The sequence below is a fragment of the Cygnus atratus genome, chromosome 8, assembly GCF_013377495.2.
Source record: "Cygnus atratus isolate AKBS03 ecotype Queensland, Australia chromosome 8, CAtr_DNAZoo_HiC_assembly, whole genome shotgun sequence".
In the NCBI taxonomy this organism is placed as follows: domain Eukaryota; kingdom Metazoa; phylum Chordata; class Aves; order Anseriformes; family Anatidae; genus Cygnus; species Cygnus atratus.
Window position 1 is genome coordinate 11,354,995 of NC_066369.1, and position 14,133 is coordinate 11,369,127.

General features: G+C 42.5%; 1 protein-coding gene across 1 annotated transcript; it reads right to left on the minus strand.

Moving 5' to 3' along the window:
- Positions 1–2,977: 2,977 nt before the first annotated feature.
- On the minus strand, positions 2,978–13,069 carry LOC118243613 (torsin-1A-interacting protein 1-like). Its single transcript, XM_035537827.2, has 6 exons — positions 12,803–13,069; positions 12,615–12,683; positions 8,988–9,107; positions 7,636–7,692; positions 5,047–5,118; positions 2,978–3,976 (listed from the first exon to the last, which is right to left on the minus strand). Exons 1-6 carry the CDS (start codon positions 12,939–12,941, stop codon positions 3,177–3,179), a joined length of 1,257 nt encoding a protein of 418 aa, XP_035393720.1. The 5' UTR covers positions 12,942–13,069; the 3' UTR covers positions 2,978–3,176.
- Positions 13,070–14,133: the final 1,064 nt, after the last annotated feature.

Here is a 14,133-nt window from a genome sequence, read left to right on the forward strand (position 1 = left end):
CTAACGTACACAGTTCACTGTTCAACACAACCAAATGATCTGTGCTGCCATTTCTTATTACCAGAAGAGCGCTACATCTTCCAATCCAATTTGCAGAGTGCTGGAAAATAAGTGTTCTGTACTGTTTTGTCTACAAATTAGAGCTTGACTGGTTCTGCTCCCCTAGAATCATATTCTACCCAAAGCTTATACGATGTTAAGCCCACAGAACAAGAATCATCCCCTTTTCAGCCTCAAGGCCAGACCTGATGTCTTTGCTGTCTATAACCACACCTTTGCTATCACAGGCTATTTGATTTGCTGAGTTGTTGACAATTAAGGAGTCAACTTCAGAAATGAGATTTCTCTGGAAGAAGCCAAAGCATTTTATCATTTTGAAAACATCAGCTGGCTCTGTGTCTGCTGCAGGCAATGAAATAATAATACAAGGAGGATAGTAATCAGCTGCCTGTGAGCAACAGACAGGTATTACTCTTCACCTCTGGCTGAGGAGGAGTTACTTAATGAGATCTGGCTTAGGTACCTGCTGATACTTAATGAGAGACTTCCAGGGACAGAGCCACAAACAGGACCTACTTCTTCACCAGCAGGAACTGTCTTCTAATTCTGACCCTTCCCACTCCTCAAGAAGGGGCTGTGTATAGCATCTTGCTTTTATTTTGTCCAGACCATATACATGGAAATACATTTCACTTTCCCTACAATTACCAAAAATGTAATTCTTGTCTGTCACAGCACCAAGTAGAGCATTAAGTCTTTAGCTTCCAGACACCTTCCTATTTTGTCTTGAAATATGGGAACATCATTCTTTAATATCCTTTATCTGGGAGGGCGGGGTGGGGGGGAGTTAATAAAAGAGACTAAACTGGATTACATGTTTTGTTAGTATAAGAGCATGGAATCTCCTGCCTTCATGTCATAGCTTTTTTTTTTTTTTTTTTGTGGATGGCAATTCTGCCAAGTACATCCTTTTTTTCTAAGCTAGTTTTTAGCTACGACCCGTCCCTCCAGCCATTCACAGCACACAGCACACTAACTTGGCACAGAATGTACAGGAAGATGGGGCTAGGAATGGGACAAGAATGAAGTCATCTGTTTAGTCATCTGCTGACTCTGATAGCAGACTAATGAAACAAGCAAACCGTATATTAACATAAATTCCAGATGAAATGAGAACTGAGAAACACTACAATAACACCAAGAGAAAGTTCAATTACAATTTCCTGAATTATGTCCAGTTAGAGAATAGCCCAGATACTATCTACCCCACTCAAGTGTCTCAGAACTTCTAAATTTCGCAAAAGGTCTTATTTTAGGTCTATGTATCTGGTCAAAGGTAAGGGAATAGCCTTAAACATAAGCCAGAAAGTCTGAGCACATAAAATTCAATGGGCAAATCTGAAAAATGTTTTATAAAACAAAAAAAGTAAATTTATTTTTAATGATTACTAAAATAGTTTACATAATATACAAGCAGATATGCTATCAGGGTACACTCAGAAATGTCACAGTTTGTTTTTTAAAAAATGCATTTGTCCAGTGAAATGTTCAAAATGCGAATGCCATCTTGTGCTTCCTGAGCTATTCTTAAACATCTAGAACAGCAGCACTTCCATGTCTTTTTTTACTGATTATATTTATTCTCATTAAAATAAAAAGCACTATCCAATGCTGGACCTAAGCAGTCAAAACAAATTTACCACTGCTTTAAGTGACCACAGTTGTGTCTCTCTCAAACTGTGTTCTTTTATGTTTATTTATATGTTTAAGGTGATTTTGGTCAATTCCTTTGCTTGCACAAAGAAGTCTGAAGCTCCACCGCCTCCAAGAGGTTTTCCTAGTTAATGAGGATGTTTACAGGACAGCTCAAGGGACTTGTGAATAAAGGATGGGTCCAAGAACCACTAATCTCAGCTGATACAAGAAAATGTCCCATTAATTTGAGAGCAGTCTTCACACATTCATTCAAACTCAATAAAACTGAATGCACTTAGACCAGTGGTTCAAGAGCATATACTAACAGCAATGAAATGGAAGTGCTGCAATTCGCTTTTTTTTTTTTTTTTTTTTTACACAAAATATTTACAATAGAAACACATGGATGTTTTTAGTCTGATGCGAGGGATTCTTGGCAGGAGGCACTCTAAAAATGTGTTTTAAAAACACGCGTTGCAAATCTGTTCTTCACTAAAAGCTTATGCAGCAAGCAGCAGGTTATATGCAGACACATGAAAAAAGATCCATTTTCTAGTATACTGAGTACCACAAATAAATAAATTCTCTTGATGCAAAAATAGTTATCTTATTAAAGGAAGAAATAATTACGTCCTCCTAAACTTTTGTTTGGAAAGGAGATATAACAGGTCTTTAGTACACACATGGCTGACTTTTTCATTTTTCCCCAAATTTTAAGACTCGCAGGGCTTTGACAAACAGCAGAGAATTCTTGGAAGCAGTGAGGCAAAGAGGTGCGAAGGGATCATTTAACTGACATCTACTACTAACTTCAAGCTAATGTCTGAATCCCAGCTTTTCTCACTCTCCTGACTGGTTGGGGCAGACTCATTTTAGGAGGAAATGCTTGCTGAAAGGTCCTCTACAAGTCACAAATCTCTCAAGCAATTCGCGCCATTTCTAGAAGTCTCCAGAGACAGCTGACATCTATGCTGTAGTTAAATGGACCAAGAAAAAACTTGTGTTTAGACTCATGTCACTTTATCATTTCCAATGTATTATAACAAAAGTAAGCCATTCTGGCAGATGAAGCTGATGTTTTTACATCCCATTACCTTGTTACACGTGATATTAGCTTTTATCCACCAGCAGAAAGGGATCTGATCTTCACAGCAAAGCCAACAGTGCACCAAGATAGCTTCATGAGCAGATGAGTGTTTCTGCAGTTGTGGATGCTTGCTTCTAACTCCAGGACACCAAACCTGAGTAAGTTACTGAAGACAACTTACCAAGAACAATCAAGTTCCTTGTTTACGTTCTGCAGTTTATTTAGAGAAGTCCCAGTTACTTTAGCAGAATCAACCCTGCCACTTGGTGAAAATCCTTTGCACAGAAAGGACTTTGTGCGGCCTGAGCTCAGCAGCCACAGTAGGTTCTTCCCTGTTCAGCCATTACAACATATTTTTTGTCTTCCTCCTTTCCAGAGTCCTCTCTAACAACTTTTATGTGCATCCCTCCACAGGAAGGCCCTTTTCAGGCCTAACAGGTAACACAAGATGAGATATACGGCTCCACAGTCCACTCAGCTTATCTGTATCCATGCTATTGTAAGAACTAGGAACATCTGAACTGGTGAACTTGGTCCCGAGGAAATCCCTCACTTTCTCCTCAACTTCTTTCATGGTAAGGCTCTTTCCCAGTGACTGCTCATCCAGGAGAACAGTCAGCAGAAGAGCCACATCCTTAAATGCTGCATTTTCATGGTCACAGTACTTGTAAAAGATCAAGGTGGAGCCTGCAGGCAGTAACTCAAAACGATGCACCACTGCTACCTTCTTGCCTTTGCTGAACCCAGAGCTGAGCTCGTTATCTACCTCCATCTTAACATTGTCACTATCCATTTCGGCTTTGTCTGCCCCGTTAATTTTGATTGCGGTAGCATTCTGGGAGAAGGCAAAAGCATCAGCAATCTCATTACTGAGGCACCTCAGTGCTTTCTCGGCTTCTTGGCCAGCTGTGAACAGTAAGATGGCTGGCTCCGTGTGCAGATGGGAAGCAGTGAGGTGTTTCTCAAGGAACACGTGGGTTCTTCTCCACAGATTGGGGTCCTGACTTTGGTATGTTTCCTTGAGTTTATCCATCCGGGCCCGAAACGCTTGCAGAATTTGAGTATTTCTACTTGACGAAGTTGTGTCTAGAAGGCTTGGCATTCCAATCCACCCGACATAAAACAGTGCGACAACAATTGCCAGAACCAGTAAAGTCCATCCCTTTTGAAATCCACTCTTTGATCCACCACCTTCTATAGAAAGGAGGAGCAAACAGGAAGAAAAAATTATGTTTTTAAAAGGAGTAAAAAGCCAACAATTTACAAAAAAAAAAGAGCATACAGTAGAGGTCAATGAACTCATCCTACTCTCAAGCTACTGGTACAGCAGTTGAAGAGAAAGATGTTCTAGGTTAAAAGAAAACCTTCCACTTCTTCAGCAACTTAGTGAAGACCCATCATTAAAAAAAAAAAGACATTTTGAAGTATTTCCAGATTGACTAAGAAATTGGACATACTTCTGAAAAAAAGGAATTCTTCTGGAAAATCCACCCTTTATTTAACCAAATCCAAACTAACAATTTAAAACGGTTCTCAGAAAGATCAAGTTTGTTCCTACATTTAGTTTCTGTAGAAAGAGCCTGATAGAAAATCTGGCAGCACCAGGATGGTTTGTGTGTTGCTGTTTCTCCTCCCTGTCCTGTTAAGGATAAGGAGTAAAAATAGTCTCTGCAGCAGTATTTGCATCTCAAACACTGGTGCTCAACACTATCAGAAAACATTTGTGTTCTTTGCATCAGCCAGCTTCACAAAGAGTATACATGGCAAACAGTGCACAGGAAGCGTACAGAATATCAGATATTTGGATTTGGTTGTGTATTTGAACAGTTAAACTAACACTTGTTTGACCTACTGCAAGCATAAGGCTTGATCCTGTCCCCAGTAAAATCAGTAACAAAACACACCAACCTCCCTGGCAACAGCAAAGAACTATACCTCACACCACCTTTTTATGTCCTAACCTTTATCAGGACAGCAACACAACAATTATTAAATAAGAACATCACTAGGCCTCCCTCAGTTTTAATCTTGCAGCAAATCTCATAGACATTACAGATGGAAGACCTTAAATTTGGGTGGAAGCATTACCTATTGTACAAGACTCCTTCCTTAGCACTGAAAACACACGCGCTAGCGAGCAAAGCATCTGTTCTGGCAAGGACCGTCAGTTTAACACCAGCAACCAGGAAATCTACTACTTGGACAAGCATGGGAATAGCTTATGTAACACAAGCATGAAATAAAAGTGAAAGCAGAAGTCTTACTTTTGGCCAAACGCTGTGACTGCTGCTGTGACTGCTTCACTATACTGGGTTGATCTCGAAATTTACTTCTGCCTGTTAAAGGATTAAGAAAGCAACATGAGAAAAATACATAAGACAACAATTATAAGCAATCTTCCAGTGGGGAATTTGGCAGGGAGTTGAAGTCACAGAACTGCATCACCTTCGATGGAAAGCTGTTCTTTTTTATGCTTTTACATACAGAATTCTCTGAAGCTTACAAGAAGGTTACCAACAGGAGCAAAGGCAAAGCTGTGACCTCATCCTGAGTACGACTGTATCAGGTATGGGGCTTTCTATTTCCTTCTGCCTCATCACCATCCTGTACGCAGGCAAGGCAAGTCTTGAACAAGGAAGATGAAACATTCACTGCTATTACGAGCCTGAGAAGCCCCCTTTGACTCTTGGATTCCCAACTACACTCCTTGCCAAATGTCAGGTCTTAAGCCATCTTGACAATCTTGCATAAAAAGCGTAACCAACCTATCACAAATCATCCCCAGTGATTTTTTTAAAAAACTTTTGAAAAGTTTTACAAATAAAAATTCAGACATTTCAAGTACAAGATGACAAAATGGCAGATTTAACAGCCTGTTATGTTCTGCACAAGGATACCATGCCCCATTTAAGTTCCCCCATTTTGCTCAAGAATTTGAGGGACGGAAAATTGAAACAATTAATATATGTTTTAGGAAAACAAGATAATGCAAGATTTAAGCAGGAAAAGAACAGCGGTTTTTTAAAGGCACAGTCTCACATCCCCTCCCAGCTAGCTTGGTTGAGAGACCTGCTTCACTGTCAGTCAGTTGATTGGGATGAATTGTGCTTTTAAAGAAAAATGCAAGCTTTCAACTTAAAATATACTTTTAGTCTGTTTATTTAAATGGGTTCAGACAGCAAAGAAGTACAGACACAATCCATCAAAGAGCGTTACGGACTACTTTCCCAGGAGACCTGTATGAATATATACAGAGCAATTATTGGTCAGCACGTTTTCTGCATTTAGTCAGTTAATTAAAAAGACATGAGAATTTCTGGCTCCTTGAGAACTACAGCCACTGGTCCAAAAGTAATATATAGCCAAATCAGGATACTGTCAATAACACTACTAAGAATAAATTGAACAAACACGCCCCGTAGTAGTTATTTCAAGAAAAGTAAAATAAACACTACAACCTTACTTCTGTATGAATGTAATCACAGTAGGTGCTAAAAGCAGTTCTGGTTTAAGCCAAAGCTTAACCGGCTTAATGAGCTGCCCTGTTCTGCAATTCCCCTCCACCCGCAGTAGGGCACAGACATGGAGCTTGTAGCTGGCTAAGCTGTCACAAGGCTTCTAGTAGTTAACAGATCAGAATCACCCCAATTCTGTATTTTACAGTGTACCCTGTTTGCAGAGACTAGTTTTCATATTTAGGAGACAGCTGTGATTCATATCCTTAAGGAAAACATATTTCAATGAACAATCTAATAACAGATTCTATCCTACCTAGGAATCTTGCCTTATTTACAAGGCAATTTGCAATGAAAGCCAAGCAAATTATTTGCTTTGCCTAACTCAGAAGGTCTAACTTCTTTAGGCACATTGGACTTTTCAGAGCGTCAATTGATTTTCAGGAGTTCTTCACCCAGCAAGCATTGATTTGGTCAACAAGCACCCAGGATCTCTCATGCAGCACGTATTGCCTCTGGCACAGGAATAAGCAGTATCAGACTAGCAAGAACAGCCTGCATCAAGTCATATTTTCAAAGGTGTTTCACAAATGTGCAGCTACCACAGGATGAGCTTCCCCCATGGAAGGCAGTGTGGTTTAAAAAAAAAAAAAAAAACAAAACACAATTGTCAGCTACCACTAAGTTCTCCAAAATGAATTCTGATTTACAGGACTTCGTTTTTTATCTTTACTGTTCAGGATAGAAATAAATGCTGAGATGGCAAGAACTGAAGACATTTGAATTCAGAACATTTTTTTTCCTTATTTCAAGTACTCTACCAAGAGAAAAGGAAAACAAAACAAAAAAAAAAAAAAACAAGCTAACAAACACAAAACAGCTCCCCACCAGCATAAAAATCTGAAACAAGGAATTGGTCATTGGATGAACAAATTGGCATTTGCCAGTATAAAAAAAAAGGCTGCTCCTGTCTAGGAGTATCAGACAGATGATTTAAATCACAGCAGGCCACCATTGCCCAGGGAAAGTCCAGAGAAGGTGACGTGGGTACACTGCTACCAAAAGGTGAAGGTTGTGTTCCCTCCCTCACGCCCACAATACCACTGCTATGTGCTCTCCACTTACGACTGCCCCAAGAACCAACTCAGCTTCCTAACCCAGCCAAAAAAACAAAAGGGTCATTTTCTGTTGGGTCAGCAAGTTGAATAACCTCACAGAAGGGCCTGGCTCTGGAACAAATCAGCTGCTCCAGCTGCCATTTGTGTCTCCCTCCTGGGTCCCCTTCTACCCTCCTGGACAGAGTTACAGGGCACAAGAAAAACGTAAGCAGAGGAAAGAAGAATTCTGTACTTGTCACTTACCAACAGGGAAGCACTAGGTATCTATTTTTCTACTTACTCTGTAGTGTAGTTGAGTGGAGCTCTTGACTTTTCTCAAAGAAGTCAGCCTTGCTTTCTGAAACCAAAGCAAAAAATGAAACAACTTGGTCATCACATCAGAGTTCAGAATAAAGCAGACAACCCAAACGCTTCTAGCTCTTGCTATGCAATCTTCAAGTTCTCAGGGAAGGAGCATGCACTGTACTGACAAACCAAACCTGCTCCATATGACAGCCTCTTGGACTCCTTTGTAGAGGGAGAAAGCTTCCATATCTAATAGAAGGGGCTTAATGTGGCCCTTCACCCTGCTCTTCCCGACATGCCACAAGAGTATCCTTCCCACTTTTTCTTTAAAATGCATGATGATGAAAACACATGATTCTGTGATTGCTACTGGAAGGTACCGGGTCTGACACTTTTGAAACCGAAACTCTGGTTCAGCAGAAAGGAAAAACAAGAACAGTGTAAAGTTGCCACATTAACAACAATGCTATCAGACCTGGAGGAGCTCAGCAAACGGGGGCATTTTTCTAGCTGCCTGAGCAAAATGCCTTCATGTGCTCCTGGGAAACAGCAGGCTGACAGAGATCTGTTCTTGAGCACATCTCAGCTACTTAGTTTGAGTCTATATTTTGTCAGTCTGCACTCCTAATTACTTTCAGTGCTCTTGCATAAGCAATGAATTTAACTGTGTGATTAGGACTGTTACTGACTGACTGAATGCAAACAACTCCCTCACTCTCCAACCAGTTACCAGCTCTCCTAAAAACCTCCCTTACGTGGCTTATCTATTTAGATGTATTCAAATCACTTTCAGCAACATAACTACCCTCTGCTGGTATAAAGTAGCTTGTATTTTCTTCCTCATTGTATTTTCCTATTGCTTCTGTAATATGCATCAACAATCCCTAAGCAATGAACACTGAAAACACTTGGTACAGTTAGCTTCCCCCTGCAAAAGTTGAAACTAACTCATCTTTTTAGAAAAGGGATGGTTTTGTTTTGCTTTGCAGGAGGCAGTTAAAGCTCCACTCTTCTAAACATAACAGTTTTGGAAGCAGGTATCACATCACTCATCTTGATTTGCTTTTCAGGAGACAGAAGGTTATGTCTTTATCAAAGTTTAAAACAACACTTTCTTGCATATTGGGGTTTTACACCCCAGCAGATGGCTGTCACACTACAATCAGTTTTGGCTCACAGGCAGGAGCAGACCCTGAAAAGAAAAATATTTTCGATTCCTTCATCTGTTCATATTTCAACTCAACGACTCTCCCTTTTGTAAGAAAACTGAAGGGATGTCATTTTAGTGCAATTAAGCAATCATTTATTACATCATGGGAAAGACACTGACAAAACTAGTGTTGTTACCTTTTAACGGTGCATGAACACTTGGTTGATGCCCTGCTGGTTTCTTGGGTTCAATGCCATCGTAATCCTTTGCTTTTTCTTTTGCTGGGTTCTCTGGAAGTAAGAAATTTGAAGAACTGCCTACCAGGGAGAAAAAACAAAAAGGATTGGTATGATTGCAGTATCATTTGTGCTCATAACATCACGAAACTGATGAACCTAGACACAGTTTCAGAACATACATGATCTTAATCTGTGATATTTCTAGTTACGATCTCATAAGAGTTACTTTCTTGAAAAGTAACTAGGAATTGAAAAGTTTATGGCAAGTTTGAGTTCTACAAACACAGCATTCTGCACCACCACACATTTTTTCTATTCCTTTTTTTTTTTTTTTAAAGGAGTCTTTGGCTTAAAAACACTTTAAAAAAAACAGACATCAAGACACCAAATGCTAAGAGCTAGGAAATGCCCTACTAAAGGAAATCAGTGTAAACTAGTAAATACACAAGCCTGGAAGTAAAGAGATTTTTTGCACTGGGCACACAATTTCCAAACAAACAATAATTGTCCTATGTTTTCCATAGTGTTATGAAGAGGTAAAAAGAGAGAGAAGCAACTTTAGAACATAATTCCCCTTTTTAAATAGTCCATGCTGTCCTTTAGGTGGGTCGCTTTTTCTCCCATCAACCATAAAGGAAATCTGAGGCACCTATGCTCCTAATTTAATCCCCAGATAGCTGGGAAGAATCTAACCCCCCTTTATATTGTTAGCCAAAATCACACAGCCATTTAGATGCTGAAATCAAACTTAGTCAACATTACTAGCTAGGAAGAATAAAGTCCAGTAAGGTGATAGAAATAACAGAGCAAAGGTCAGGGCTGGGACGCCAGTCAGAAGCAGAACGCCAGCAAAAGAGGTTTGAAAAGACAAAGCACAATCAGATTTAAGGAAAAAAATCCCTTTAGGTAAGGAATGAAATCTGTAGTCCACCTGTGGAATAGAGATCATGATACAGGGATCAAGCTGAGGACATAAGCAAGAAGAAACAGCAAACAGAAGAATACAAGTGGTAAAACTTCCTCTGCAACATCCACACTGGGCCTTGTTAAAAATAAACAAACAAACCAAAACAGTACTGGGTTCTCCCATGGTTTCACGTGTTGTGTTTTTTTTTTTTTTAAATGTGCTTCTATAGCTCTTACCATATGTGTGAGGACAACACACATCTTGCCACCTACCATTTATTAATTTTACCTCAAAAATAGTGAGCAAAACCTTTTTTCTCATACGTTTTGGTGACTCTAGCATGCCAGTGTATAAAAAGAGTACAAAGGAGGCAAAAAAGAAGAAAAAAGGTGAAAGAAAACCATAAATTTTAAACGAAGATATCAAGTCACAGGTAAAACAGTAAAGTACTTGCAAATAGTGAGTGGGACACTGTATTTTCAAATTTGTCCTAAGCAGCAGTTAAATGATTTATTTTCCACCAGGCTAGAACGAAGATTCTCTCCCATTCACTTGATCTCCAAGAATGCCAAACAACATAGCTGTAGTATTTCACTACACACTGAGATTTTGCAAGAAACTCTTACCATTAGCATTGCCTAGTAATCACAAGACCAGAATGATCTATGAATTTAAAGAGGGCTGCCCATGCAATCCATACTTCTTCATTCCTCTCCTCTTTTTTGCACCATCCCATACTCTCAAAGCACTCTTAAAAGTTTTTGCAAACAGTAAAGATATAAACATACTTCACTGCTCACATGGTAACACAGCTTGCAGACCAGCATCTTCTGCATCCAACTGACAGGAAAAGTATTGGTGCAAGCAGACAGCATACACAGTAACTCTTACAGAGCAAAGTAAGCCTCCCCTGCATGGTTTAACTTTCGTGAGTGTATACATATAAATTTCCAGTCCAGAACACACCTGTTGTACCCTCACAAGGCCTTGAGCCTCCTGCCCTAAGGACCATTTGTGCCTCCTGAGCAGCTAGTGAGGATTTACCTGCGCCTTAAACCTGCTAGATAGCCAGCCACCTTCTGCAGTCACTTGCCAAGAGATCTTCTTGCAATCCCCATTCCATAAACCAGCTTAATCAAAGGGATTAGAAATCTGTAAGTTCATAAACTACAGGCTTATAAACCAAAATACAAAGCCACCACTTTACCATTGCAACTTGGTCTTTTAAGTCTGGTACACGTTTGCCCCTGTGGGTTCAATCTTCTTCAACACAAGAGATGAGCCTTCAACATTCCACAGCAACCACAGGCAGCAAAAATTCAGGTCCCAAAAACATCTATCACGTGCCCTTTGCTTGTACAGTCATAAATTCTACTTGCATATTTTAAGACAAATTCAGCATAGGTCACTAGCGTGCACCGTTAGCTAGGTGAATGAGAAGATGCCTGATCTGAGGCAGGGTTTTTACACTCTTAACGTTCTTTAACTTTAGAAACGGGTTTCCTAATTTATATTTAAAACCTCTAAGCAGAAGTCAGAAGCCAGTTCCCCTGCTCATGGTTTCATTTCCATGCTGCTCCCCAGCAAGCATGACAATTACAAAGAAACAAAGCCCTTATAAAAGCCCTTGTAAAGATCCACCCTGTTTGTCCTGCTGCCTCACAGGCCCTGCATTCCCCCTGGTCTTCCCTGAGCTCTGCAGAAGAATACAACATTACAGTAGTTACAGAGAGCAGGACTGTGAGGGAGGTAATTACTCCTTCACTTCTATATCAAGCATTATAGTCTCACACTTTTACAACACTTGTGTATATAACTCTCTTTATCAGTGTAGTGATACGACAAGGGTTAACAGCTTTAAACTGAAAGAAGGTTGGTTTAAATTAGATATAAGGAAGAAATTATTTACTGTGAGGGGGGTGAGCCATCGAACAGGCTGCCCAGAGGAGCTGTGGCTGCCCCATCCCTGGCAGTGCCCAGCGCCAAGCTGGATGGGGCTGGGGGCAGCCTGGGCTGGTGGGGGGGTCCCTGCCCATGGCAGGGGGTTGGAACTGGGTGGGCTTCAAGGTCCCTTGCAACCTAAACCATGCTGTGATTCTATAAGCAAATGCCACTGACGCTGAAAGCCTGGGGAGGCGGGGGGATGACATCTTCCCCCCATCCTCATCCTTAGAGATGCCCTCAGGAAGAAAAAAAAAATAATAAATCCACTCAGCCATACTTCCTAAAGGAGTGGCTTCCCACAGCTTTTTCAGAGATGAAGCTTTTTCACCTGCTAACCAGCTGCACTTTTTTACGTTGTGCTCTACCTGCTAACTAGTTGCCCCCTCACTCCTAAAGCAGCTTAATGTTGATATTCCTGCTTCCCCAAAGACACATCCACAGCCTCTGCCTTCCTCCTTCAGGACGAGATTTCTCCGTGCCCCCCAGCTGAAGCTCACCCAACTCACCCTCCTGAGCGCCGCCGAACCCTTCGCCAAAGCACCCAGCCCAGCTCAGGAGACAAAAAGGGAAGGAAGCAGAGCCATCTGCTTGCAGCCCTCTGACGGGGCGACCGCCCGACGGCACGGGACAGTTTTAGGCGACGCCGGCACCCCTGCAGCGCCGCTGCGAGCCCCGGGGAAGCAGCAAGAAGCCCGGCCCGCAGCGCCGCGGGGCAGGCACAGCCCCGCACTCACCTGCCGCCCTGCAGGCTCGGATCGGCGGCCGGGTCAGGCGGTCCGGGCTCACAACGCCGAGCTCGCCCCCTGCAACGACACACGCGTGAGGGGAGCCTCTGCGGGGCCCCCCGAGGGGGTGCCAGCTCCTTGCTTCCCCTGCCGAAATCCTCGCACACACCCCACACACGCCCCGCCGCGCCGCTCACCCTCCGGCGCCCCACTGGAGCCGGGCTCAGGCTCGGCCTCCCTCTCCCTCTCCGCCGCCTCCGCCAAGCGAGGGCTCTTCCGCCGCCGCTTCAGCTCGGGGGCGTCCGGCGGAGCCCGCTCGTCGCCGTCCCCCACCATGCCGCTGGCGCTGCAGGCAACGACCGCCGCCCCCTTAGCCCTGCCCTGGCCGGCCGCCGCCCCGCTCGGCGCCGCCCGGGACCGAAGCTGCCGCCTCGCCGCGGCGGGGGCGGCCCCGCCAACCTCACTTCCCGCCGCAGGCCGGGCCGGCCCCGCCGCTTCCTGCGGGCCGAGGGGCGGCTCGTGGGCAGCGCCGCCGCCGCCATGTTGCGCGCGGCCCCGGTGAGGGGGCGACGCCGCCGCCGCCATGTTGTGCGCGGACCCCCTGAGGCAGTCGCCGCGCAGAGCCCGGCTCGGGCACCGAAGTTTGGGGCTGGTTTTTTGTTTGTTTGTTTGTTTTGTACATGTTGTGCATTATGGAGCATGGAGGCTGTGTGAGGGAAGTGCCAGTCAAACTCCTGCAACAGCCTCGTTTATACACACATTTCACAATAAAGTATTTTAATGCTATAGCAGCACACTATCAATGTTCCAGTTTCTCCTAGAAGCAAGTAAATATTTGTGAAATAAATTATGGATGCTCTCACCTGTACCAGCAGTTGTCATATAAGATGTAAATGCTGAATGTAGGCATTGAACAATGTTTTCTAAAGCAAAAACAAATGAGGAGGTAATAAATACTGCGTTGGGAGGTTTCAAAGTACAGCTGAACTGTTAGCTCAATTCAAATTAGGTAGGAAAAGACCTGCTGGAAGCATGACTTGTGATCTCTGACCTGGCAGGTGACCTGGTGTGATTACAGCTAGCAAGCAGTATCACATTGCTCACAAGAAGCATATTATTAAATGAATATATTATGTAAATAGTTAAGCAGGACTCAAAAATGTGTCCTTTGTAAGCCAACTAAACACTACTGATTCTTCAGATTGAGAGAAATTTTATTCCTGTTTAGAGAAAATCCATCATTAAACAAGTTAAAGGACAGATCTGTTGAGCTACAGTTCTATATACCAGCTCATATCCAATGACTACGAACACCAAAGGAAGAAAGTCATCTCTCAGACCCCTCCTCAGCAGGACAAGGGGAGATAATTGGATTTAAAAAAAAAAGTTGTGGGTCAAGATTAATTAAAAGATTAATTAATAACAGTTTAATGAAAGAAAAGCAAAGGTTGCTCACCGAAGCGAGAAAAAAATCTCTCTACTTTCCATCAGCAGGTGATGTCCAGCCACTTCCTGGGGAGACTGGCTT

Bases quoted from the DNA above. Each gene is read 5' to 3' on its own strand.
- LOC118243613 (XM_035537827.2), bottom strand. From the start codon at position 12,941: ATGGTGGGGGACGGCGACGAGCGGGCTCCGCCGGACGCCCCCGAGCTG. The intron at 5,119-7,635 runs GTAAGTAGAAAA...ATCCTTTAACAG, and splicing joins CCACTCAACTACACTACAGA to GCAGAAGTAAATTTCGAGAT. The intron at 3,977-5,046 runs GTAAGACTTCTG...TCCTTTCTATAG, and splicing joins GTCACAGCGTTTGGCCAAAA to AAGGTGGTGGATCAAAGAGT.